At 45.7% G+C, this 26,770-nt stretch overlaps 1 protein-coding gene across 2 annotated transcripts; it reads right to left on the bottom strand.

The window, feature by feature from the left end:
* Positions 1-4,622: 4,622 nt before the first annotated feature.
* LOC125515218 (bifunctional nuclease-like) lies at positions 4,623-7,653 on the bottom strand. Of its 2 annotated transcripts, none has more exons than XM_048680657.1 (11): positions 7,493-7,653; positions 7,063-7,378; positions 6,785-6,955; positions 6,629-6,678; positions 6,453-6,509; positions 6,078-6,143; positions 5,926-6,000; positions 5,299-5,414; positions 5,098-5,189; positions 4,890-4,948; positions 4,623-4,791 (listed from the first exon to the last, which is right to left on the bottom strand). In XM_048680657.1, the coding sequence occupies exons 2-10, from the start codon at positions 7,373-7,375 to the stop codon at positions 4,893-4,895; spliced, it is 996 nt and encodes a 331-aa protein (XP_048536614.1). In that variant the 5' UTR covers positions 7,376-7,378; positions 7,493-7,653; the 3' UTR covers positions 4,623-4,791; positions 4,890-4,892. The 2 variants fall into 2 exon arrangements, with proteins under 2 accessions (XP_048536614.1, XP_048536613.1); XM_048680656.1 differs by having other exon boundaries at positions 7,063-7,399; positions 7,493-7,649.
* Between the last annotated feature and the right edge of the window lie 19,117 nt (positions 7,654-26,770).

Below are 26,770 nucleotides of genomic sequence, written 5' to 3'. Positions count from 1 at the left end.
GCCACTGTTGGGGAACGTAGTAATTTCAAAAAAATTCCTACGCACACGCAAGATCATGGTGATGCATAGCAACGAGAGGGGAGAGTGTTGTCTACGTACCCTCGTAGACCGAAGTGGAAGCGTTGACGCAACGTAGAGGAAGTAGTCGTACGTCTTCCCGATCCGACCGATCCAAGCACCGAAACTACGGCACCTCCGAGTTCTAGCACACGTTCAGCTTGACGATGATCCCCGGACTCCGATCCAGCAAAGCGTCGGGGAGGAGTTCCGTCAGCACGACAGCGTGGTGACGATCTTGATGTTCTACTGTCGCAGGGCTTCGCCTAAGCACCGCTACAATATGACCGAGGTGGAATATGGTGGAGGGGGGCACCGCACACGGCTAAGGAACGATCACGAAGATCAACTTGTGTCTAGAGGTGCCCCCCTGCCCCCGTATATAAAGGAGCAAGGGGGGTGCGGCCGACCAGGAGGAGGGCGCGCCAGGAGGAGTCCTACTCCCACCGGGAGTAGGATCCCCCCCTTTCCTAGTTGGAATAGGATTCGGGAGGGGGAAAGAGGAGAGAGAGAAGGAAGGGGGGGGGGGCGCCGCCCCCCTCTCCTTGTCCTATTCGGACTAGGGGGGAGGGGCGTGCGGCCCAGCCCTGGCCACCTCTCCTCTCTTCCACTAAAGCCCACTAAGGCCCATTTACCTCCCGGGGGGTTCCGGTAACCTCCCGGTACTCCGGTAAAATCCCGATTTCACCCGGAACAATTTCGATATCCAAATACAGGCTTCCAATATATCAATCTTTATGTCTCGACCATTTCGAGACTCCTCGTCATGTCCGTGATCATATCCGGGACTCCGAACAAACTTCGGTACATCAAAATATATAAACTCATATTGAAACTGTCATCGTAACGTTAAGCGTGCGGACCCTACGGGTTCGAGAACAATGTAGACATGACCGAGACACGTCTCGGTCAATAACCAATAGCGGAACCTGGATGCTCATATTGGCTCCTACATATTCTACGAAGATCTTTATCGGTCAGACCGCATAACAACATACGTTGTTCCCTTTGTCATCGGTATGTTACTTGCCCGAGATTCGCTCGTCGGTATCTCAATACCTAGTTCAATCTCGTTACCGGCAAGTCTCTTTACTCGTTCCGCAATACATCATCTCGTAACTAACTCATTAGTTGCAATGCTTACAAGGCTTATGTGATGTGCATTACCGAGAGGGCCCAGAGATACCTCTCCGACAATCGGAATGACAAATCCTAATCTCGAAATACGCCAACCCAACAAGTACCTTCAGAGACACCTGTAGAGCACCTTTATAATCACCCAGTTACGTTGTGACGTTTGGTAGCACACAAAGTGTTCCTCCGGTAAACGGGAGTTGCATAATCTCATAGTCATAGGAACATGTATAAGTCATGAAGAAAGCAATAGCAACATACTAAACGATCAAGTGCTAAGCTAACGGAATGGGTCATGTCAATCAGATCATTCACCTAATGATGTGATCCCGTTAATCAAATAAAAACTCTTTGTCCATGGTTAGGAAACATAACCATCTTTGATTAACGAGCTAGTCAAGTAGAGGCATACTAGTGACACTCTGTTTGTCTATGTATTCACACATGTATTATGTTTCCGGTTAATACAATTCTAGCATGAATAATAAACATTTATCATGAAATAAGAAAATAAATAATAACTTTATTATTGCCTCTAGGGCATATTTCCTTTATGATGCTGCTATCTCAAGAAATAATGACAGAGGATGCATTGCTGTCGTCTGCCGCGATGAACTGGGTCACTATCAGGGCTCATCTGCGGTTGTGCTTCAGGATTTGGTTCAGGCCGAGACGCTGGAGGCTATGGCTTTTAGGGAAGCTTTTGCGCTAGCATCAGATCTCTATATCAACAAGGTGCAGGTTGTTACTGATTGCTTATCTACTATCAACCATCTGAGGGGCCTTTACCTTGGACAAAGTGCAGCTATTATATCAGATATAAAGAAGAAGGCGGGGGAGTTTGCTGCAGTAAAGTTCAGTCATGAAAGAAGAGAGAAAAACTGGGAGGCACATGAACTCGCAAAGGCCGCTGTTAATCTTGATTTGGGGCGCCATTTGTGGTTCTTAGATACCCCCGACATCTTGTGTATGCCACTGCAGGTGCTGATTGAATAATTGTCTTTCCATCCCTCAAAAAAAATCTGGATATTGATTGAGTTAGGAGGATCAACTCAAAAAAAAATTGAGTTACAAGGATAATTGATTTGATGCCAACATTTGGCATTGCCGATACTTGCAAGTCAAAAATTGGCAATATCAAGTAAACATGGTAACCAACTAAACACTAGTCAATATTTGTCATTTATCAAATGTTGGCAATGCCAATTTTTGGCATCAAACCAATCATGCTCATAATTCTTCAGTTTGTGATTTGGTTCAACTCAAAAAAAGTTTATGATTTGGTTTTATTGTAGAAATAAAACGAAATTGATAAAAAATGACCTTAGTTCTTAAGGATCTCAGCTCGAACACCCTTATTGTTGCTGGATTGAACGCACACATCTTGGCGCATGTGACTCGCCATGTCATCCCAGCGACTCATTCGTGTCAAGGGCGAAGTCGCCCGACCGTTTTTTTTCACTCGTGCACCACATTCTCTCCTTCACCCACTATTCGCTTCACCCTGTCACCCATTCCCTCCACTCCCCCAAGCAGGAGCTCGATCCCGAGCGACCCCATCGCCTCTCCCGCGCCTTCGGAGACCAGCGACTGCCGACAAGCACGTCGCCTCCTTCTCATTTGTCTTGTTCCTTGTTGTGTTGAATGACACCGCTGCCGCCGTCCATCGCCGGGAACGTCGCCTCCAGCAAGCCATCCTCCGGATCCATCTGTTCCCACCCTGATATGCAAGTCTCGCGCACGCGTAGAGTGCTGTGCAGCCACCGTTGTCTCCCTGCGTCGCGTCGTCGCTCTGGCCTTTGTTCTCAGCTGCACGTGGAATGGAGGGACGAAAGAGAGGAGGTGCGGTGGGCGTGGCTTCCCGGGAACTCACCGACGGCTGCTGGGATGGCGAGCTACGGTGGGGTGTGGTCGTGATTATGATGAGTGCTCTTGTGGGCCATGTGACTACAGTTCGCGCACTTCTTGTTGTGGCCTCTATTAGCCATTGGTCTGTATCTCATGATGATGTTAAAAGTGCATTCCTTAATGGTGAGTTGTGTGAGGAGGTTTATATGCAGCCACCAACTGGGAATTCTATTTCTGATGTCATGGTCTGTCATTTTCTTCGCTCTCTATATGGCCTTAAGCAGTCCCTTGTTTGGGCATTTTGGGGGCATTTTGGCTTTATCGTGAATGTTGCTGGTTTTTCAATGAATATTTGTTCACTTTCACCTCACGGGCGAACTCTTCTTCTATACGTTGATGACATGATCATCACTGACGACGAACTTGAGTACATTGCCTTTGTTAAGGACCATTTTAGCAGTTTCTCATGTTTGATCTTGGCCCGCTTCACTACTTTCTTGGCTTTGAGATTTTCTCTACCCCTAATGGCTTCTTTATTTCCCCCCAAAAAAGTATATACATCTTCATGCTCGTGATGCTCCTACTGAATAGCGCACTGCTGAGACTCCCATGGAGTTCAGTGTTCACAACCATGCTTCTGATGGTGATCCCTCAGATGTTTTACCGTCATGTTGTTGGGAGCCTTGTATATCTAGCTGCCTCTCATCCGCATATCTCATATCATGTCCATATTTTGAGTTAGTTTGTCTCTGCCCCCACTTTGATTCCCTATAGTCACCTTTTTGTGTTCTACAATATTTCGTGGTACGATCTCTCACCGTCTTTTTTCTTTCCCCGCTCCAGTTCATTACAGGTTCATGCATATTCGGATGCTACGTGGGCTAGTGATCCCTTGGATCGAAATCACCTTTTGCTTACTGTGTTTTTCTTGACGGTTCTCTCAATGCTTGAAAGACGAATAAACAAAATGAAGTTTCCCATTCGGGTATAGAGGGTTAGTTGCGAGCTATGACTCTTTTTTATAGTAGAGGTGACTTGGTTACGATGGTTAATTCGAGAGTTTGGTATGTCTGTTACTACACTATTGTCATACATTACATCTGCTATCAGTATTGCGCGCGACGCTGTGAAGCATGAGCTAGCTCACCAAGCATATTGGTGTCGATGCTTTTTTCGTGCCCGCTGGTGTGCAATATCAAATTATTTCTCTTCTGTGCGTTCGGGTTACTTTACTTATGCTCAGACTAGATCACCACATTTCTTATATCCCTCAAAACACATTGTTGTTGATTCACCGTGAGTTTGAGGGGCTTTCCGCATATTGTAGCACACCTATATGTGTATATATACTGGACTATGGTCACCTGAAAATACAAGTTGCATATTTCCTAGGAGTAGCGGATCTAGTGCAGTTTTTCTTCTTCTTTTTCGATAAGGACGTAAATGCTACTCTTTCCATCCCATAATATTATGGGACGGAGGGAGTAGCCTCTATTGATATCTCTACACCGGAACTAAGGGAGTCGTCTGACCCCCTCGCTCCCCCCCCCCCCCCCCCCCCCCCCCCCCCCGACCCAAAAAAATGTAAGTAATTCGATCGATGTTTGAGCTTTCTGTACAACCCGTCTTCAAAAAAGGAAAATATTAAAAGTTACAGTCATTAGCTATGTACATATTCACATCGTACTTCTTTATGTTTGCTAGAGCTTCTATTTCCTTGGCAAAGGTCACTATGTACACCCCCATCAGGCTCTGAATATGACAAATGAAAATTGTAGTTAGTAGTGAGTGATTTGGCAGAGCACCTCCCCTTGCTTCAGGAAAAAAGCAGAGGACTTCTCAGTTCTAACCTGTTATATTGTGTTCTTTTTGTTTGCCCGGAACATGAGAAGGCGATCTCTGTATTGAGCTGAAATTGTAACATGAGAAAGGATATTATCCATTATTACAAGGATTACACAAAAGATAACTGTTAATCTTTGTTGGTCAAGCCTGAAAAAAAAATTTGCAACATAGGGAATGCGTGAATTTTATTTGTACAAGACATCAGTAACTTACCAGCATCTTTATAGCGCTCCTCGACAGCAGCAATAAGCATGCCGCGGACCAAATCAAATTCCTGGGCTTCAAAGCAAGGCTGGTCACCAGGCCTACAAAATGATAATGATGTGTATGTGTACTGGATTTGGTCAGAGTTCACATAACCTATGAAACACTTATTCTGACAGGAACCTATGAAAGTTATTTTTGCCATCTTACTTGTCCAGTCTTGTGTACTGGATTTGGTCAGAGTTCACGTAACTCCCAGTTGGCTTTGGTTGTATAACTTTCAGACCGTTGTTGTATGCAATGCGCTTATTGACTTGTATAGGAACCTGAGGGCAAAGATAGAGGAACTTGAATTAATAAGTATAATAAGGTTCCATGAAGAAACAGAGCACCAATTTCGTACTTCAGGAATTTCTTTTCTTTCAACAAAGGGTAATTTATTAATATCAAAATGATATCAGTTACGCCCACAATATCAAGACATAGTCAGAGACTTTGAGGATGCACACAGCCAAAAAATATAACAACATGGAGGAGAAAATAAGCTTGCATGAACAACAGCACGCAGCAAGTAAACTGGCAGCAACACCATTTACCGCCCTTGACTTACACGACTGGCGAATGGCTTTCTCTACTCACAAATCATACTATTCAGATCATCTGTGGTGCACAACCGGCAAGGTTGCAAAACGAGATCACCAAAAATACAAAATAGATAGCATAACAAATCCCACCAGGCCAAAGAGGTTAAGACAACACCTTCAGATGCAAGCAATACCTATAGGTGAAAACCAAAATATTATCAGCAGTTACTCAGTAACATAGATAAATGCATACCTTGCACCGGAAAGCAATGTTGATGGCATCTGATGGCTTGAGATCAAAACTAATAGTCTCTTCTTCATTTCCAATCTGGATACCATGATGTTGTACTTGAGAGATAATCATAATTCTTATTAAAATGACAGTGTATTTTCAAGTGGTGTTACCTTTGCAAGATACAATCTAGAATAGTAAGCATCATGCACCATTTCTGTAATCCGCACCAAACGTACCTGGAACACAAGTATTATATAATCAAAGTGATAGATGGAAGTAGATATTATTATTATCAAACGAATACATATATACCAGAAAATATGCAATTTCTCAATAGGTTATTATTTAGACAAATAGGTGCATGTTATTCATTGTATGATTACCAGATCAGGCATCCATTCCCCCACAATAAAAAAGATCATGCACCCTTTAATGTAATTACACAACAGCATCAGTGCACATCAATAAAGTACAAAGATACTTGGTGCAATGCAGTCAAAGATAAGTTTGGAAAGGTAGTTCCGACTATTTCGTATTAAACTCACCGTATATCCCATCATTTCGGTCATCTCCTTTACCACATTATAAATTGTTGGCCTTGGCTAGAAAGTCCCCGCAATGCAACGCAGTTCAAAAACAGGAAAAAAAGGCCGGTTAGAACTGTAAATATGTGGGCGCTAATTAGTATCTGGAGAATATTTTAGCTAAACCAAACCCTTACAATTCGAATGTTCCGAAGGGCGGCCAGTAGCATAATACTTGGTGTCTCCACTGGAAGATTAGTGTGGGCACATATCAGTAATACTAACTGCGCATTCAGAAAAGCATCTGTAGAATTGCAAAATGTGTCCAGGCAAGGCAAGAACAGGGTACATACTGACAATAATGGGGAGCAGAAGATCGCTTCCATCTTCCATCTTGAGCACGATAGCATGGTGAGGCGTAGAATCGCGCAGTCTTAGCACGCGGGGATTATTCTGGACACATCTAAGGTTTCTTCCGTCGCGCATTCTTATCACAAAACCATCTGACACGCATCTGAGCTCAACTGTGAAAACAGATGCAAGCAATCACTGAATCGCCGAAGAAGCGAACTAACCAGAAGCCAAATTACTCAGATAGTTAATCATCGTTGTAATAGCACAAGCAACCTACCAGCCTCCATGACGCTGGAGTCGACGAACTCCTCGCCGCTGGCGTCGAAATTCGCCGGCGGGGCGCCGTCCCCGTCAGATGACGAGCCGTAGCTGCAGCGAACAGGCCAGGCGCTTGTGCTGTGCATGTGCTGCTGGGTCGGGGCACCGAAGAACCTGCGCGACACGCCGTCGTAGCCGTCACCTGGCGAGACACCACCGCAAGCCCTCCTCCGCATGCGCACGCGCCTCAGCAGCTGGCCGCCGATCCGAGAGCCGGAGGTGAGAGCAGGCGCAGCGCAGCGCGGCAGAATCGGCCCGCGGATGACCTCCATCCCCTTGGATTTTCAAGAGTGACGCTGAAACAACGTTAGGATTCACCACCGAGATCAGAATATCCGATCACCGCGAAATGATGAACGGAAGAAGAGGGGTCGATCAGCGGAGCTTACCGGCGCTAGCTGCCGGATGGAGAATGGATGGGGTGATCCGCGCCGAAGAAATGGTGATCTTTTTTGGCGGATTTGCTGGGAGAACCGGCTCGAATTTTTTCAGCCAGTTGTTAGTGAGATCCTTATCGCTAAGCCTAAGCTCTCCGGTTTTATGGCCGAGAAGCGGTTGGATGCCGTCGCCGTGAAGTTGACACTATCGCCCGTATGACCTGTTCGTCAGATATTTTTTTTTTGACTGAAAGGGACTTTCCCCCGTCCCATTTTATTGAAAACCGAGGCAGGCAAATCCTCAGAACAGCCTGGGCATTCGGGTTTTGGGATTTTTCGTTTCGGTTAATTCGGTCTATGGGTCGGGTTTACAAAAATGAGAACCGAATATGCCTTTGCCTAGATAGATGACAGAAGCTATATAGACCGAAAAAATCATTCAGTTCTTCCGGGTACCCGAAAAAAGTGATCGTCTGCGAAGGCAGGCAGCGACTCCGTGCCAGCGATGTGGCGGAAGACGATAGCCAAGATAGGGGGTGAGGGGATGAGAGGCGGGCAACACCGCGCGCACGCATTGTGGCAGCAGGCCAAAGATGCGGCCGCGCGGGTCACGGGTAGGCGACAGCTGACCAGGAATGCTTGAGCGGAGCGGGGCCATGAGAGCATCTCTAGCAGACCCCGTATATTGCCGACCCGCAAAACTCGTTTACTGTTCGCGGAAAAACGGTTTTGCGGGCCGGTGCAATTCAGTTCCGTTATGCAGGGTCTGCTCGGCCGTCGCTCGCGTCGGCCCGCAAATCAGATGCGGTTTGAGCTGAATTTGACACATTCGCACATATTCAGAAAAATATCAATACCACAATACAACAATCATTCACATTAAAAATAATTATTCAAATCACCGAAGCAAACTAAATAATTCAATATAAAACTTGTCCCGAATACAAATCACACATGAATTAAATGAAAATAAATAGAACAATGAATTTTGTTACTGCCCAGCCCTTTGTCAATGGTACTTAATGAGATCCTCCTGAAATTGAAAATGGGTGTTTGCATTTTCAATCTCTTTGTAGGTCTGAAGAAAAGCTCTAATGTGGTTAGGGTCTCTAACTGGTTTGACACGGCTACCTACATTGTCGTAGAATAACTCCAAGTTCATGCCTCTCTCATCTTCAAGAATCATATTGTGAAGAATAACACAACATGTCATGATATTTTTCATGGTCCGCTTGTCCCAAAAATGAGCAGGACCACTAACAATGGCAAACCTACATTGCAAAACCCCGAATGCTCTTTCAATATCTTTTCGGGCCGCCTCTCGCACCCTTGCAAATTCACATTGTTTCCTAGTTGTGGGTTCCTTGATGCTCTCGACAAATGTGCACCAAGGAGGGTATATACCATCTGCAAGATAGTATCTCTTTGAGTATTCATGCCCATTGATAGTGTAGTTGCAAGAAGGAGCATCACCATTAGCAAGCCTAGCAAACAAATGAGACCGTTGCAACACATTGATATCATTGAGAGTACCCGGCATACCAAAAAAGCAATGCCAAATCCATAAATCCTCGGATGCTACGGCCTCTAGTATAATTGTTGCATCATGAGACTTGCCACAATACATTCCCTGCCATGCCTTCGGGCAATTTTCCAAGTCCAATGCATACAGTCAATGCTACCTAGCATGCCAGGCCAACCTCTTGTCTCATTAGATGCCATCAATTTTTTTTGTCTTCTTCGTTGGGTCCCGAAGATATTCAGGACCAAAGATACGGATGATCACTTTGGCAAACCTACGCACTGACTCAATTGTGGTATCTTCACCAATGCGAAGGTACTCATCGCCATAGTCAGCCGGAATGTCGTATGCAATTACACGCATAGCTGCTGAGTTTTTTTTATATGCACTAAATCCCTTCAAGCCTGCGACATTTCTTCTTTGAGTAAAAATTCCGACAATTGGCCTCGCAAGTTTGAACAATTTTCACAAAAAGAGATCGGCGCATTTGGTACCTTCTCCGGAAGAGGTGTGTTGGATAAGTTGGATTATTTGCGAAATAGTCTTGCATCAACATCTCGTTCCCGAGATGGCGATTCCGAGAAATGCAAAGACGGCCGACGATTGATCCTCGCCGCCTCTTTCGGTTCTCATCTTCATGCTCCTTCACGGAAAGGGCCATCACCAACATGTGTTGGCAATAGTTGACAAGTAGCGTCTCAACATCCGAGTCGTCTGAACCAGACGAATCGTGGAGCAAAAACTTCTCGCCCGGGCTCAATTCCATCTAAATTCACAAAAACGCACGCTGCGTTAAACCAACTGTGCATACCGCTCGGCACAAGCAAAAGTAAAAACTCTCCGGGGGCTCGGGGGTGGTGGCTCTCCCGCGGCTCGGGGGCGGTCGATCCCGAGCGGTGATGGCGACTAGGGGCGGTCGATCCCAGACGACGATGGTGACTAGGGGCGGCTCGGGGGCGGTCGATCTCGGACGGCGACTAGGGACGGCTCGGATCGGCGAATCCGAGGGGGTGCAACGGCTCGGTGGAAGAGGGTAGGGGCGCCCCCACAGCACGATTCCGCCCGCAGATTTGGCCGGAATTGAAGGCAGCGGACGGGCGGAACCAATGGGGGGGAGGAGGTGGGAAAAGGGCGCGGGCTGAAATGTCCCTCCCGCCAACCGATTTCCTGGGTTACGAGGCACCGCAGGGGCGAGGCGGAAACCTGCGTATTTGCGGGTTGGGGATGAGATTTTGCCGCGCCTCTCAAACATATTGTGACGCCCCGAGACCGATGTGCCAGTTGTCCTCCAATTTTTCGTTGTTGTTGCTTTGTCATTTGCTTGCGTGTCGCATCTTGTCATGTCATCATGTGCATTGCATCATCATGTTTTTCAAAACTTGCATTAGTCCGGGTCTCCCAGTTCCGTCCTTTGTCCGTTCCGAGTCCAGACACACTTGCACGCGCCCGAGGCACGTCCGAAATATTATTTTATAAGCGGCCGGAAAATGTTCTCGGAATGGGATGAAAGTCGACGTGCGGTGTTGTTTTGTTGTTAGTAGACCGCCTGCCAAGTTTCATCGCGTTCGGAGTCCGTTTGACGCCCCAACGGATAACTATAGCGGCAATATAGCCGGTCTAACGTCGGACGTTTTCGGTCTCCGGAAACAGTTGCCAGACTGCACTCCTCTCCTCTCGTCTCAGCCCAACCCGCTCTCCACAGCCACCTAGGCCCAGCCTACTCCTCCTCGTGACTGGAGCCGTCCGATCGCGATTCGAGGGTCCGAAAACGGATGAAAACCCCTAACCCTAGACCCCTGCCTATTTAAGAAGCCCCCTTGCCATTTTTGGGCATCCCTAGCCTTCCACCTACCTCTAGCCCCCTCCCCCATCAATTTCCGCGCCGCTCCAGCCCCTCCTCGCCATTTGGCGCCGCCCAACAGGGCCGGCTGCCACTGCGCCGCCGCTCAGGACCGCTCCCGCGCCTCCACGTCGCCCTGGTCTCTCTGCGCCGCCGCGAAGCCCGCGGGCCCACCAGGACCCAGATCGGGGCCCTGGAAGCCCATCTGCGCCCGATCCTGAGTCAGCGCCTACTCGCTCCCGCTACACCTCCTCGATCCGATCTGGATCGGGAGGGAGGCCGCCGCTCGATGCTCCCGCAAGGCCCGCCGGCCACCGGAGCCCACCGCATCGCCGGCGATCCTTACTCCGCGACGTCGCCCAGGTCGTGTTCCCGGCCGCCAGCTCCTCCCTTCCTCCGTTTCTATTCCTCCTTCCCTTATAGCTTGCTCTCTCTCTCTGGTCATACACAGCGCCGCCACTCGGAGTTCCTCGCTGTCGCCCAGCTTCCGGCGTCGTCCGGATTCGCCGGATCTGGCGTCCCCCGCCCCGGATCCGCCTCCCGCTCCGATCCCCGGCCTCCGCTTCATCCCATGCTGCCTCGTCAGAGAACCACACCGCCGACTCGTCGTGCATCGTTGGGAGGACGACGACCGCGCCAACGCTCCCCTGTCTCGTCTTCGCCATGGGCCTCCACCACCAAGGCCAGTTCGCCCCGGCCCAGTTCCACAGCGCCAGCCGGATTCGGCCTCAAGGCCGATGTGAGCCGCCCTCCAAATCCCCTCTCCCTGTTGGGCCAACAAGATTCGGCCCATGTAGCATTTTTTTCCCCTCGAGACAAATTTAGCTAATATTCCTGAAACGGTTGTTTTGCAGAAAACCCCTTCATGATCATTCATTTAATAACTTCACAACCGTGCATCGGATCTAAACAATTTATATATGTAACCTGATTAGATTTTCATCTAGTTTAATAATATGCAACTTTCATCCATGTTTAAAATGTTTTAAATGATGTTTGGTTAAATTTTCTCCTATGCCATGCTAAAATGGTTTAATTCATAACTAAATAACTGTAGCCCCGTTTTTAACAAACTTTATATGTAAATGGGGTAGAATTTTGCCTAGTTTAACATGGTGGCATCATCTTGCATGTTTAATAACTATAAAATATGGTTTAGGGCAGAATAGGACCAAACCTAATATATGCACATGAGGAGTTTCCGGACTTGTTGTTTTGTGGTTCCGACCTCATTTAAACTTGCCTAGTTAGATAGTTTCATTATGTTTCACCTCTTGCCATGTTAATCAACATTTAAAATTAGTGAGTACATAACCGAGAGGGAACTAAATAATTGATGTGGTGTTCCGTCAATATGCAACCCGTTGCATATTGTGCTCCACTTAATTTGTAGGATTGCTTGTGCACTTTGCCATGCCATGCCTTTTAAACCAGACATGCATCATACTTGATTGCGCATCGTGCCATGATTATGTGATGGTTGTTTTACTATATTGTTTGCTTTCTTTCTAGTGTTGCTTCTTCGGGTTGGTTCCGATAACATTGCGTTTGTGAGGATCCGTTCGACCACGTTCGTTTGTCTTCTTCATGGACTCGTTCTTCTTCCTTGCGGGATTTCAGGCAAGATGATCATACCCTCGAAATCAATTCTATCTTTGCTTGCTAGTTGCTCGCTCTTTTGCTATGCTCTATGCTACGATTGAAGGAAATATGCCCTAGAGGCAATAATAAAGTTATTATTTATTTCCTTATTTCATGATAAGTGTTTATTATTCATGCTAGAATTGTATTAACCGGAAACATAACACATGTGTGAATACATAGACAAACAGAGTGTCACTAGTATGCCTCTACTTGACTAGCTCGTTAATCAAAGATGGTTATGTTTCCTAACCATGGACAAAGAGTTGTTATTTGATTAATGGGATCACATCATTAGTTGAATGATCTGATTGACATGACCCATTCCATTAGCTTAGCACCCGATCGTTTAGTATGTTGCTATTGCTTTCTTCATGACTTATACATGTTCCTATGACTATGAGATTATGCAACTCCCGTTTGCCGAAGGAACACTTTGTGTGCTACCAAACGTCACAACGTAACTGGATGATTATAAAGGAGCTCTATAGGTGTCTCCAAAGGTACATGTTGGGTTGGTGTATTTCGAGATTAGGATTTGTCACTCCGATTGTCGGAGAGGTATCTCTGGGCCCTCTCGGTAATGCACATCACATAAGCCTTGCAAGCATTGCAACTAATGAGTTAGTTGTGAGATGATGTATTACGGAGCGAGTAAAGAGACTTGCCGATAACGAGATTGAACTAGGTATTGAGATACCGACGATCGAATCTCGGGCAAGTAACATACCGATGACAAAGGGAACAAACGTATGTTGTTATGCGGTCTGACCGATAAAGATCTTCGTAGAATATGTTGGAGCCAATATGGGCATCCAGGTCCCGCTATTGGTTATTGACCGGAGACATGTCTCGGTCATGTCTACATTGTTCTCGAATCGTAGGGTCCGCACGCTTAAGGTTTCGATGACAGTTATATTATGAGTTTATGAGTTTTGACGTACCGAAGGAGTTTGGAGTCCCGGATGAGTTCGGGGACATGACGAGGAGTCTCAAAATGGTCGAGACGTAAATATCGATATATTGGATGACTATATTCGGACATCGGAAAGGTTCCGAGTGATTCGGGTATTTTTCGGAGTACCGGGTAGTTACGGGAGAAGCAATGGGCCTTGATGGGCTTTAGTGGGAAGAGGAGAAAGGGCCAAGGGGCTGCTGCGCCCCCCTCCCCTCTGGTCCGAATTGGACTAGGGAAAAGGGGGCCGGCCACCTTTCCTTCTCCTCCACTTCCTTATCCCTTCCTCCCCTCTTGGTGGACTCCTACTAGGACTTGGAGTCCTAGTAGGACTCCACATCCTGGCCGCACCAATTGCCTTGGCCGGCCTCCTCCTCCTCCATCCTTTATATACTGAGGCAAGGGGCACCCCATAGACACAAGTTGATCTTCGTGATCGTTCCTTAGCCGTGTGCGGTGCCCCCCTCCACCATATTCCACCTCGGTCATATTGTAGCGGTGCTTAGGCGAAGCCCTGCGATGGTAGAACATCAAGATCGTCACCACGCCGTTGTGCTGACGGAACTCCTCCCCGACGCTTTGCTGGATCGGAGCCCGGGGATCGTCATCGAGCTGAACGTGTGCCAAGAACTCGGAGGTGCCGGAGTAACGGTGCTTGGATCGGTCGGATCATGAAGACGTACGACTACATCAACCGCGTTGTCACAACGCTTCCGCTGTCGGTCTACAAGGGTACGTAGATCACACTCTCCCCTCTCGTTGCTATGCATCACCATGATCTTGCGTGTGCGTAGGAATTTTTATTGAAATTACTACGTTCCCCAACAACGATGCCTACCACTTGCTTATCATGCCTCCCATATTGTGAACCAAGCCTCTAACCCACCTTGTCCTAGCAAACCATTGTTTGGCTATGTTACCGCTTTGCTCAGCCCCTCTTATAGCGTTGTTAGTTGCAGGTGAAGTTTGAAGTTTGTTCCTTGTTGGAACATGGAGATGTTGTTCCTTGTTTGGAACATGTTTACTTGTTGGGATATCACAATATATCTTGTTTAATTAATGCATCTATATACTTGGTAAAGGTTGGAAGGCTCGGCCTTATGCCTGGTGTTTTGTTCCACTCTTCCCGCCCTAGTTTCCGTCATATCGGTGTTATGTTCCTGGATTTTGCATTCCTTACGCGGTTGGGTAATAATGGGAACCCCTTGACAGTTCGCCTTGAATAAAAAATAAAACTCCTCCAGCAATGCCCACTTGGTTTTACCATTTGCTAACAACCTACCACCTTCCCTTGGGTTCTGCAGACTCAAGGGTCATCTTTATTCTAACCCCGGGCCAGTGCTCCTCTGAGTGTTGGTCCGAACTGAGCTGCCTGCGGGGCCACCTCAGGGAAACTTGAGGGTTGGTTTTACTCGTAGCTAGTCTCATCTGAGTGTGCCCTGAGAAAGAGATATGTGCAGCTCCTATCGGGATTTGTCGGCACATTCGGGCGGTGTTGCTGGATTTGTTTTAACCTGTCGAAATGTCTTGAAGAACCGGGATACCGAGTCTGATCAGAATGTCTTGGGAGGAGGTCTATTCCTTCGTTGACCGTGAGAGCTTGTCATGGGCTAAGTTGGGACACCCCTGCAGGGATTTGAACTTTCGAAAGCCGTGCCCGCGGTTATGGGCAGATGGGAATTTGTTAATGTCCGGTTGTAGAAAACCTGAAGTTGACCTTAATTAAAATGCATCAACCGCGTGTGTAACCGTGATGGTCTCTTTCCGGCGGAGTCCGGGAAGTGAACACGGTGTTGGAGTTATGCTTGACGTAGGTTGTTCTAGGATCACTTCTTGATCATAGTTTCTCGATCGTGCTTTGCCTTCTCTTCTCGCTCTCATTTGCGTATGTTAGCCACCATATATGCTAGTCGCTTGCTGCAGCTCCACCTCATACCTTTACCTTACCCATAAGCTTAAATAGTCTTGATCGCGAGGGTGCGAGATTGCTGAGTCCCCGTGACTCACAGATACTTCCAAAACCAGCTTGCAGGTGCCGATGAGTACATGCAGATGACGCAACCAAGCTCAAGGAGGAGCTCGATGAAGATCTTGTCCTTTGTTTTGTTCATTCTAGTTGATCAGTAGTGGAGCCCAGTCGGGGGGTCGATCGGGGATCTGTGTAGCTTTTGGGGTAGTCTTCTTTTATTTTGGTTCCGTAGTCGGACCTTGAGTGTATTTGGATGATGTAATGCTTTATTCATGTAATTGTGTGAAGTGGCGATTGTAAGCCAACTATGTATCTTTTCCCTTATTGTATTACATGGGTTGTTTGCGAAGATTACCTCACTTGCGACATTGCTTTCAATGCGGTTATGCCTCTAAGTCGTGCTTCGACACGTGGGAGATATAGCCACATCGAGGGCGTTTCAAGTTGGTATCAGAGCCTTCCCCGACCTTAGGAGCCCCCACTGCTTGATCGAATTAGCGAACGAGTTGAGTCTAGAAAAATATTTTGAGTCATTTAGGAATTATATATCGGAGAGTTTAGGAATTCTTTTTACTCCCCAGTCCCTTCATCATTCTGGTAAGGCATCCTGACGTAGAGTTTTGACTCTTCTCTTCTCAAATTTTCACAAATTTTTTTTAGGATCATGCGGGTATCTTTGAATCGTTCCGATGGTTTTGTGACGAGAACATTGTCTTGGTGCCTCCTGTCAGGGGTTTTGTAGCAGTGTCCCGGGGAGTTGAGCTCCGAGGTGTTGTCGTCACAATTTTATCGTTGCAGTTCTGGAATACCTGAGTTTAGTTCGCCGACATCGAAAATCTCTTTTATGCAGTTGTTGGTGAGATAACCTCGACGCCACCCAGTACTGGGGCGGGAGTTCGGGAGTATTGCCATAACTTGTATAACGGATGCTTTTCGAAGGTTGAGGTAGACGATTTCCGAAGGTTTCTTGGTTATGTGTTGAAGGATGGATACAGCTGGATGTAGGATTTGCTAGTTTGGGTGAGATATTATGCTTCCCCTGTATCCCCAACACCTGATTGCATAACTTGGAAATTTTGGGAGTTTATAAGTGGGAATTCAAGTAGCTCTTAGGATTTCTTTCCGACGGATGTATGATATGAAATTGGGGTTCGACGTCTAGTGGTCCACCTATTCATGGTTGGTTTTACAGTGGTCTCGTTGTGTCTTAAAGAGTCCTTGGCTATGCCGACTCGGGGATGCTTCGTATGTCATGTGCACTGCCTTGTACATGATGGTGCTGTACGATCGAGCCCGTGTAGGCCCCACCACGAAAACTTCGGACGAAATCTCTATCATATGTTTGTTTCGGCTTATTCCGCAAGCCAATCCTTTCTTTTTGTTTTGAGTTGTGGTATTCGAGTTGCTTCAAAGTCAAGTGTTGATTTCATACCTTTCCCCAAATGGTGTTTTCATACTCCTATGCGAATACTAATCCTCCTTGATAATCGAGATTGTTATGCCAATCTTGTTCAACTGGTGTGTTTCTCTTCAAGTGGATCCGATCATTTCAACATCCGCAAGATCAACTCAAGCTCTCTCAACGGTGTTTGTTTCATCCATCCCAAGTTGCCTTTGTTTTCCCACCCTCCCACCCTTTTTCTTCGAGGACTAAGATTTTTTTTCTTAATCAAATATCCATTTTATACGTGTGAAGTCTCTTCTTTCTTTTCTTTCAATATTCTTATCCAGTGATTCTCATGAAGATTCTAACGGAGCTTCTAGTTCATCATTTTTCATTCTTTTCTTCTGCAGTGGATGCAAATCAAGCTTTGTTTTTGATCATATCCTTTTTTTCCTCGTTTCAAATACCTTCTCATGCCGGTGCACCTCATATTCGTTCACTTCTCGCTATTTAATTGTTCCGGAGTGCTCAAGATATCTCGAAGATTCGTGTTTTCCACTCTGCATTCATTCAAGATCTTTCGAGGTTGTTATCTCATTCAAGTCATTTAATTCAACCGGTGCAACCTCTCTTTCAAATCATTCAACGGTGTTTCTTTTGAGTGGGCCCTAACCCACAGGTCTTTTCCCAGGATCTTACCTGACTCTTCTTATTTTCCCGGAGGTATTCTCAAATTCCTTTCGAAGTTTGACATAAGTATGATTTATCATCAGTCAAATGTCTTCTTCAAGATCTGTCAAATTCTTTTCATCGTTGGCTCAACCTCTTCGCTTTTGATTCTTCCGGAGTATCTCAACAATACATGGTGGTGTTCTCGTCGTCATTCTCGGATTCTGAAGACCAAAGAAGAATTTTTCTCTCAATCTTGCTCTTTTCTCTTCAAGATTCGTGTTTCTAGCTTTATGCCATTCTCTCATAATTATTTTCGTTTGTGAGAATTCTTTTCACCTATCCGGAGCAATTCAAGAGTCTTTTCAGTTTGTTCATCCGGAGCCCATCATCTAAGATTTATTCATTCTCAGCTTTCAGCTATCATTCTCAAAATTTTACCGGTGCTTCGTTCAAGCGATCTTTAATCGACTCGTGATCTTTTCGTTCTCATGTATCTAAATCCTCTCAAGCATCTTCGTGTATTTGCTAATTCTTCCCGGTGTTTCTTTATGTTTTATTCGTTCTTTCTCAATTCTTACGGTGGTTCGTTCAAGAGTTTTCTTCCTTCGTGTATCATATCTATGCATTCGTGCTTTTCAAATTCTACCGGTGGTTCGATGAAGAACTTCTCAAGTTTGCGCTATATCTCTCTTAATCTTTCTACCAGGATAAGTAGTATGCCAAATCCGTTGCTTGTCAACAATTAAATTGTTGAAGGATACACATAACATAATTCTTATTCCTGTTCCATCCAAGTGATAATTCCTTTTTTTTTCCGGAGTGGTTCATCATATCATATTCTCAGTTCGAGATGCCTTGTCTTTTCTTTCCCGGAGTTCCAAGCTCTAATTATCACGGATATCCATCTAAATCATTGCAAGGATTCACCTTGTGTTTTCAATTTCTCTTTCTTTTTATCCTTTTGTTTACCGGAGTTCTTCATGGAGACTCTACATGATGGTTCATCAAGGATTTTTTTCCCTTCGCGAAGCGTTCATCAAGATTCTTTTCACAGAAGCTTAAGTGTTCTTCATCTTGTAATCTGGAGTGCAATTCTTTCACGCATATCTTTTGAGGTGGTGTTATGTCATTCTTGATAATTTCCCTTCGTGCTTCGTGTTTCACAAGTTATCAAGATGAGGTATTTAAATCCACCAATCTCGTCATTGGGGTTACCTTGGATTATATTTCACCTAAAGCCTTCCCTAAGGTTTGTTTCTATCTATGGTGCTCATAAGTGACCCAAGTTCTTCTTTTACCCTCCCGGTGAAATATTTTCTCGTCTCCTTGTTCATATCAATCCAATTCTTTTTCCCGTGAGTGGCAGGTTGTCACCTCATAATTTGAGATGTATTCCATAAGACCATTTCAAGCTTATTCTTTTCGTTGTTGGTTTTCCAACAATCCCGTTTGACCCTTCCCCTAAGGATGCCTTTTCAAGCTTTTTTGTGGCAGAAGTTGGCATTTTCTTCTCCATTCTCCTATGGCAATTATCTATCTTCTATTCCTCCGTTCCGAAGGCATTGTGATGTTGCTCTCCTCAACCCATCTTCTCGGATTGTCAGCACCATGTTTTGATCGTGCTTATCCTTTTAACCGGAGTATTGTGTCCCTTTTCTCAAGCTCTTTCATTTTATCAAGTTTTTCATCTCTTTTAAATCGAGGTGCTGTCTGAGATCCTTCTTACCCCTCGTTCCATTCATTCAATAGTTCCGGAGGCAGTGTGTTGTGATTTCATCAAGTATCTTCTCATCTTGCCAAGTTCTTAATCAATTCCTTCTCTTTTCATTCGGAGTGCTGCTCAAAGTTGTTCTTCCTTGTTCCTCTTTGATAACGGAGTGTTTTCAACTTCGTCATCTCTGTTGTATTTTTTTTCTCGAGATGGCTTAACCTTTGCAAGGTTCTTTGGTCTCACTCGTTTGTCAAAGAAGCAACTTAGTTTTACCTCTTCTCTTTCTCTTTCGTTTTTTCCTCCGGTGCCATTCTAGATCTCGGGACGAGATCCTCTCGTAGTGGTGGAGTGTTGTGACACCCTGAGACCGATGTGCCAGTTGTCCTCCACTTTTTCGTTGTTGTTGCTTTGTCATTTGCTTGCGTGTCGCATCTTGTCATGTCATCATGTGCATTGCATCATCATGTTTTTCAAAACTTGCATTAGTCCGGGTCTCCCAGTTCCGTCCTTTGTCCGTTCCGAGTCCAGACACACTTGCACGCGCCCGAGGCACGTCCGAAATATTATTTTATAAGTGGCTGGAAAATGTTCTCGGAATGGGATGAAAGTCGGTGTGCGGTGTTGTTTTGTTGTTAGTAGACCGCCTGCCAAGTTTCATCGCGTTCGGAGTCCGTTTGACGCCCCAACGGATAACTATAGCGGCAATATAGCCGGTCTAACGTTGGACGTTTTTGGTCTCCGGAAATAGTTGCCGGACTGCACTCCTCTCCTCTCGTCTCAGCCCAACCCGCTCTCCACAGCCACCTAGGCCCAGCCTACTCCTCCTCGTGACTGGAGCCGTCCGATCGCGATCCGAGGGTCCGAAAACGGATGAAAACCCCTAACCCTAGACCCCTGCCTATTTAAGAAGCCCCTCCTCGCCACTTGGCGCCGCCCAACAGGGCCGGCCGCCACCTGCGCCGCCGCTCAGGACCGCTCCCGCGCCTCCACGTCGCCCTGGTCTCTCTGCGCCGCCGCGAAGACCGCGGGCCCACCAGGACCCAGATCGGGGCCCTGGAAGCTCATCTGCGCCCGATCCCGAGTCAGCGCCTACTCGCTCCCGCTGCACCTCCTCGATCCGATCTGGATCAGGAGGGAGGCCGCCGCTCGATGCTCCCGCAAGGCCCGCCGGCCACCGGAGCCCACCGCATCGCTGGCGACCCTTACTCCGCGACGTCGCCCAGGTCGCGTTCCCGGCCGCCAGCTCCTCCCTTCCTCCGTTTCTATTCCTCCTTCCCTTATAGCTTGCTCTCTCTCTATGGTCATACACAGCGCCGCCGCTCGGAGTTCCTCGCTGCCGCCCAGCTTCCGGCGTCGTCCGGATTCGCCGGATCTGGCGTCCCCCGCCCCGGATCCGCCTCCCGCTCCGATCCCCGACCTCCGCTTCATCCCATGCTGCCTCGTCGGAGAACCACACCGCCGACTCGTCGTGCATCGTTGGGAGGACGACGACCGCGCCAACGCTCCCCTGTCTCGTCTTCGCCATGGGCCTCCACCACCAAGGCCAGTTCGCCCCGGCCCAGTTCCACAGCGCCAGCCGGATTCGGCCTCAAGGCCGATGTGAGCCGCCCTCCAAATCCCCTCTCCCTGTTGGGCCAACAAGATTCGGCCCATGTAGCATTTTTTTCCCCTCGAGACAAATTTAGCTAATATTCCTGAAACGGTTGTTTTGCAGAAAACCCCTTCATGATCATTCATTTAATAACTTCACAACCGTGCATCGGATCTAAACAATTTATATATGTAACCTGATTAGATTTTCATCTAGTTTAATAATATGCAACTTTCATCCATGTTTAAAATGTTTTAAATGATGTTTGGTTAAATTTTCTCCTATGCCATGCTAAAATGGTTTAATTCATAACTAAATAACTGTAGCCCCGTTTTTAACAAACTTTATATGTAAATGGGGTAGAATTTTGCCTAGTTTAACATGGTGGCATCATCTTGCATGTTTAATAACTATAAAATATGGTTTAGGGCAGAACAGGACCAAACCTAATATATGCACATGAGGAGTTTCCGGACTTGTTGTTTTGTGGTTCCGGCCTCATTTAAACTTGCCTAGTTAGATAGTTTCATTATGTTTCACCTCTTGCCATGTTAATCAACATTTAAATTGTGAGTACATAACCGAGAGGGAACTAAATAATTGATGTGGTGTTCCGTCAATATGCAACCCGTTGCATATTGTGCTCCACTTAATTTGTAGGATTGCTTGTGCACTTTGCCATGCCATGCCTCTTTAAACCGACATGCATCATACTTGATTGCGCATCGTGCCATGATTATGTGATGGTTGTTTTACTATATTGTTTGCTTTCTTTCTGTGTTGCTTCTTCGGGTTGGTTCCGATAACATTGCGTTTGTGAGGATCCGTTCGACCACGTTCGTTTGTCTTCTTCATGGACTCGTTCTTCTTCCTTGCGGGATTTCAGGCAAGATGATCATACCCTCGAAATCACTACTATCTTTGCTTTGCTAGATGCTCGCTCTTTTGCTATGCCTATGCTATGGATGCCTACCACTTGCTTATCATGCCTCCCATATTGTGAACCAAGCCTCTAACCCACCTTGTCCTAGCAAACCGTTGTTTGGCTATGTTACCGCTTTGCTCAGCCCCTCTTATAGCGTTGTTAGTTGCAGGTGAAGTTTGAAGTTTGTTCCTTATTGGAACATGGAGATGTTGTTCCTTGTTTGGAACATGTTTACTTGTTGGGATATCACAATATATCTTGTTTAATTAATGCATCTATATACTTGGTAAAGGGTGGAAGGCTCGGCCTTATGCCTGGTGTTTTGTTCCACTCTTGTCGCCCTAGTTTCCGTCATATCGGTGTTATGTTCCTGGATTTTGTGTTCCTTACGCGGTTGGGTAATAATGGGAACCCCTTGACAGTTCGCCTTGAATAAAACTCCTCCAGCAATGCCCAACATTGGTTTTACCATTTGCACTAACAACCTACCACCTTCCCTTGGGTTCTGCAGACTCAAGGGTCATCTTTATTCTAACCCCCCCGGGCCAGTGCTTCTCTGAGTGTTGGTCCGAACTGAGCTGCCTGCGGGGCCACCTCGGGGAAACTTGAGGGTTGGTTTTACTCGTAGCTAGTCTCATCTGAGTGTGCCCTGAGAAAGAGATATGTGCAGCTCCTATCGGGATTTGTCGGCACATTCGGGCGATGTTGCTGGATTTGTTTTAACTTGTCGAAGTGTCTTGTAGAACCGGGATACCGAGTCTGATCGGAACGTCTCGGGAGGAGGTCTATTCCTTCGTTGACCGTGAGAGCTTGTGATGGGCTAAGTTGGGACACCCCTGCAGGGATTTGAACTTTCGAAAGCCGTGCCCGCGGTTATGGGCAGATGGGAATTTGTTAATGTCCGGTTGTAGAAAACTTGAAGTTGACCTTAATTAAAATGAATCAACCGCGTGTGTAACCGTGATGGTCTCTTTCCGGCGGAGTCCGGGAAGTGAACACGGTGTTGGAATTATGCTTGACGTAGGTTGTTCTAGGATCACTTCTTGATCATAGTTTCTCGATCGTGCTTTGCCTTCTATTCTCGCTCTCTTTTGCGTATGTTAGCCACCATATATGCTAGTTGCTTGCTGCAGCTCCACCTCATACCTTTACCTTACCCATAAGCTTAAATAGTGTTGATTGCGAGGGTGTGAGATTGCTGAGTCCCCGTGACTCACAGATACTTCCACAACCAGCTTGCAGGTGCCAATGAGTCCGTGCAGATGACGCAACCAAGCTCAAGGAGGAGCTCGATGAATTTCTTGTCCTTTGTTTTGTTTCGATCTAGTTGATCAGTAGTGGAGCCCAGTCGGGTCGATCAGGGATCTGTGTAGCTTTTGGGGTTTTGGAATCACTTGATTATGAATCACCTGATGCTTGCGAACCATGCCTCATGGGCAAGATGACTGAGACTCTGTTCTCCGGAGCGAGCAACTGACTCATTGGAAATAATACATACTGATGTATGCGGTCCGATGAGTGTTAAAGCTCACGGCAAGTATCATTATTTTCTGAACTTCACAGATGATTTGAGCAGATATGGGTATATCTACTTGATGAGACATAAGTCTGAAACATTTGAAAAGTTCAAAGAATTTCAGAGTGAAGTGGAAAATCATCGTGACAAGAAAATAAAGTTTCTACGATCTGATCGCGGAGACAAATATTTGAGTTACGAGTTTGGTCTTCAATTAAAACAATGTGGAATAGTTTCACAAACTCATGCCACATGGAACACCTCAGCATAATGGTGTGTCCGAACGTCATAACCGTACTTTATTGGATATAGTGCAATCTATGATGTCTCTTACCAATCTACCACTATCGTTTTGGGGTTATGCATTAGAGACAGCTGCATTCACGTTAAAAGGGCACCATCTAAATCTGTTGAGACGACACCGTATGAACTGTGGTTTGGCAAGAAACCAAAGTTGTCGTTTCTTAAAGTTTGAGGTTGCAATGCTTATGTGAAAAAGTTTCATCCTGATAAGCTCAAACCCAAATCGGAAAAGTGTGTCTTCATAGGATACCCAAAAAGTTACTGTTGGGTACACCTTCTATCACAGATCCAAAGACAAGACATTCGTTGCTAAGAATGGATCCTTTCTAGAGAAGGAGGTTCTCTTGAAAGAAGTGAGTGGGAGGAAAGTAGAACTTGATAAGGTAATTATACCTTCTCCCTTATTGGAAAGTAGTTCATCACAGAAATCTGTTCCTGTGACTACTACACCAATTAGTGAGGAAGCTAATGATGATGATCATGTAACTTCAGATCAAGTTACTACCGAATGTCGTAGGTAAACCAGAGTGAGATCCGCACCAGAGTGGTACGGTAATCCTGTTCTGGAGGTCATGCTACTTGACCATGATGAACCTACGGACTATGAAGAAGCGATGGTGAGCCCAGATTCCGCAAAATGGCTTGAGGCCATGAAATCTGAGATGGGATCCATGTATGAGAACAAAGTATGGACTTTGGTTGACTTGCCCGATGATCAGCAAGCAATTGAGAATAAATGGATCTTCAAGAGGAAGACAGACGCTGATAGTAGTGTTACTATCTACAAAGCTAGAATTGTCGCAAAAGGTTTTCGACAAGTTCAAGGTGTTGACTACGATGAGAGTTTCTCAGTCGTATCTATGCTTAAGTCTGTCCGAATCATGTTAGCAATTGCCGCATTTTATGAAATCTGGCAAATGGATAAACAAAACTACATTCCTTAATAGATTTATTAAAGAAGAGTTGTATATGATACAACCAGAAGGTTTTGTCAATCCTAAAGGTGCTAACAAAATATGCAAGCTCCAGCGATCCATCTATGGACTGGTACAAGCATCTCGGAGTTGGAACATACGCTTTGATAAGTTGATCAAAGCATATAGTTTTATACAGACTTGCGATGAAGCCTGTATTTACAAGAAAGTGAGTGGGAGCACTACAACATTTCTGATAAGTATATGTGAATGACATATTGTTGATCGGAAATAATGTAGAATTATTCTGCAAAGCATAAAGGAGTGTTTGAAAGGAATTTTCCAAAGAAAGACCTCGATGAAGCTGCTGACATATTGAACATCAAGATCTATAGAGATAGATCAAGACGCTTGATAAGTTTTTTTTCAATGAGTACATACCTTGACAAGATTTTGAAGTAGTTCAAAATAGAACAGTCAAAGAAAGAGTTCTTGTCTGTGTTACAAGGTGTGAAATTGAGTAAGACTCAAAGCCCGACCACGGCAGAAGATAGAAAGAGAATGAATGTCATTCCCTATGCCTTGGTCATAGGTTCTATAAAGTATGCCATGCTGTGTACCAGATCTATTGTATACCCTACCACTGAGTTTGGCAAGGGAGTACAATAGTGATCTAGGAGTAGATCACTGGACAGGGGTCAAAATTATCCTTAGTGGATGTGTTTCTCGATTATGGAAGTGAAAAAAGGTTCGTCGTAAAGGGTTACCCCGATGCAAGTTTTGACACTAATCTAGATGAATCTAAGTATCAATCTAGATACATATTGAAAGTGGGAGCAATTAGCTAGAGTAGCTCCGTGCAGAGCATTGTTGACATAAATATTTGCAAAATACTTACGGATCTGAATATAACAGACCCGGTGACTAAAATTATCTCACAAGCAAAACATGATCACACCTTAGTACTCTTTGGGTGTTAATCACATAGCGATGTGAACTAGATTACTGACTCTAGTAAACCCTTTGGGTGTTGGTCACATATCGATGTGGACTACGGGTGTTAATCACATGGTGATGTGAACTATTGCTATTAAATCACATGGCGATGTGAACTAGATTATTGAATCTAGTGCAAGTGGGAGACTGAAGGAAATATGCCCTAGAGGCAATAATAAAGTTATTATTTATTTCCTTATTTCATGATAAATGTTTATTATTCATGCTAGAATTGTATTAACCGAAAACATAACACATGTGTGAATACATAGACAAACAGAGTGTCACTAGTATGCCTCTACTTGACTAGCTCGTTAATCAAAGATGGTTATGTTTCCTAACCATGGACAAAGAGTTGTTATTTGATGAACGGGATCACATCATTAGTTGAATGATCTGATTGACATGACCCATTCCATTAGCTTAGCACCCGATCGTTTAGTATGTTGCTATTGCTTTCTTCATGACTTATACATGTTCCTATGACTATGAGATTATGCAACTCCCGTTTGCCGGAGGAACACTTTGTGTTCTACCAAACGTCACAACGTCACTGGGTGATTATAAAGGAGCTCTACAGGTGTCTCCAAAGGTACATATTGGGTTGGCGTATTTCGAGATTAGGATTTGTCACTCCGATTGTCGGAGAGGTATCTCTGGGCCCTCTCGGTAATGCACATCACATAAGCCTTGCAAGCATTGCAACTAATGAGTTAGTTGTGAGATGATGTATTACGGAACAAGTAAAGAGACTTGCCGGTAACGAGATTGAACTAGGTATTGAGATACCGACGATCGAATCTCGGGCAAGTAACATACCGATGACAAAGGGAACAAACGTATGTTCTTATGCGGTCTGACCGATAAAGATCTTCGTATAATATGTAGGAGCCAATATGGGCATCCATGTCCCGCTATTGGTTATTGACCGGAGACATGTCTCGGTCATGTCTACATTGTTCTCGAACCGTAGGGTCCGCACGCTTAAGGTTTCGATGACAGTTATATTATGAGTTTATGAGTTTTGATGTACCGAAGGAGTTCGGAGTCCTGGATGAGATCAGGGACATGACGAGGAGTCTCAAAATGGTCGAGACGTAAAGATCGATATATTGGACGACTATATTCGGACATCGGAAAGGTTCCGAGTGATTCGGGTATTTTTCGGAGTACCGGGTAGTTACGGGAGAAGCAATGGGCCTTGATGGGCTTTAGTGGGAAGAGGAGAAAGGTCCAAGGGGCTGCTGCGCCCCCCTCCCCTCTGGTCCGAATTGGACTAGGGAAAAGGGGGCCGGCCACCTTTCCTTCTCCTCCACTTCCTTCTCCCTTCCTTCCCTCTTGGTGGACTCCT

Source organism: Triticum urartu, chromosome 6 (genome assembly GCF_003073215.2).
Source record: "Triticum urartu cultivar G1812 chromosome 6, Tu2.1, whole genome shotgun sequence".
In the NCBI taxonomy this organism is placed as follows: domain Eukaryota; kingdom Viridiplantae; phylum Streptophyta; class Magnoliopsida; order Poales; family Poaceae; genus Triticum; species Triticum urartu.
Note: the sequence above shows the minus strand (reverse complement) of the source record. Positions and strands in the feature narration are given on the sequence as shown.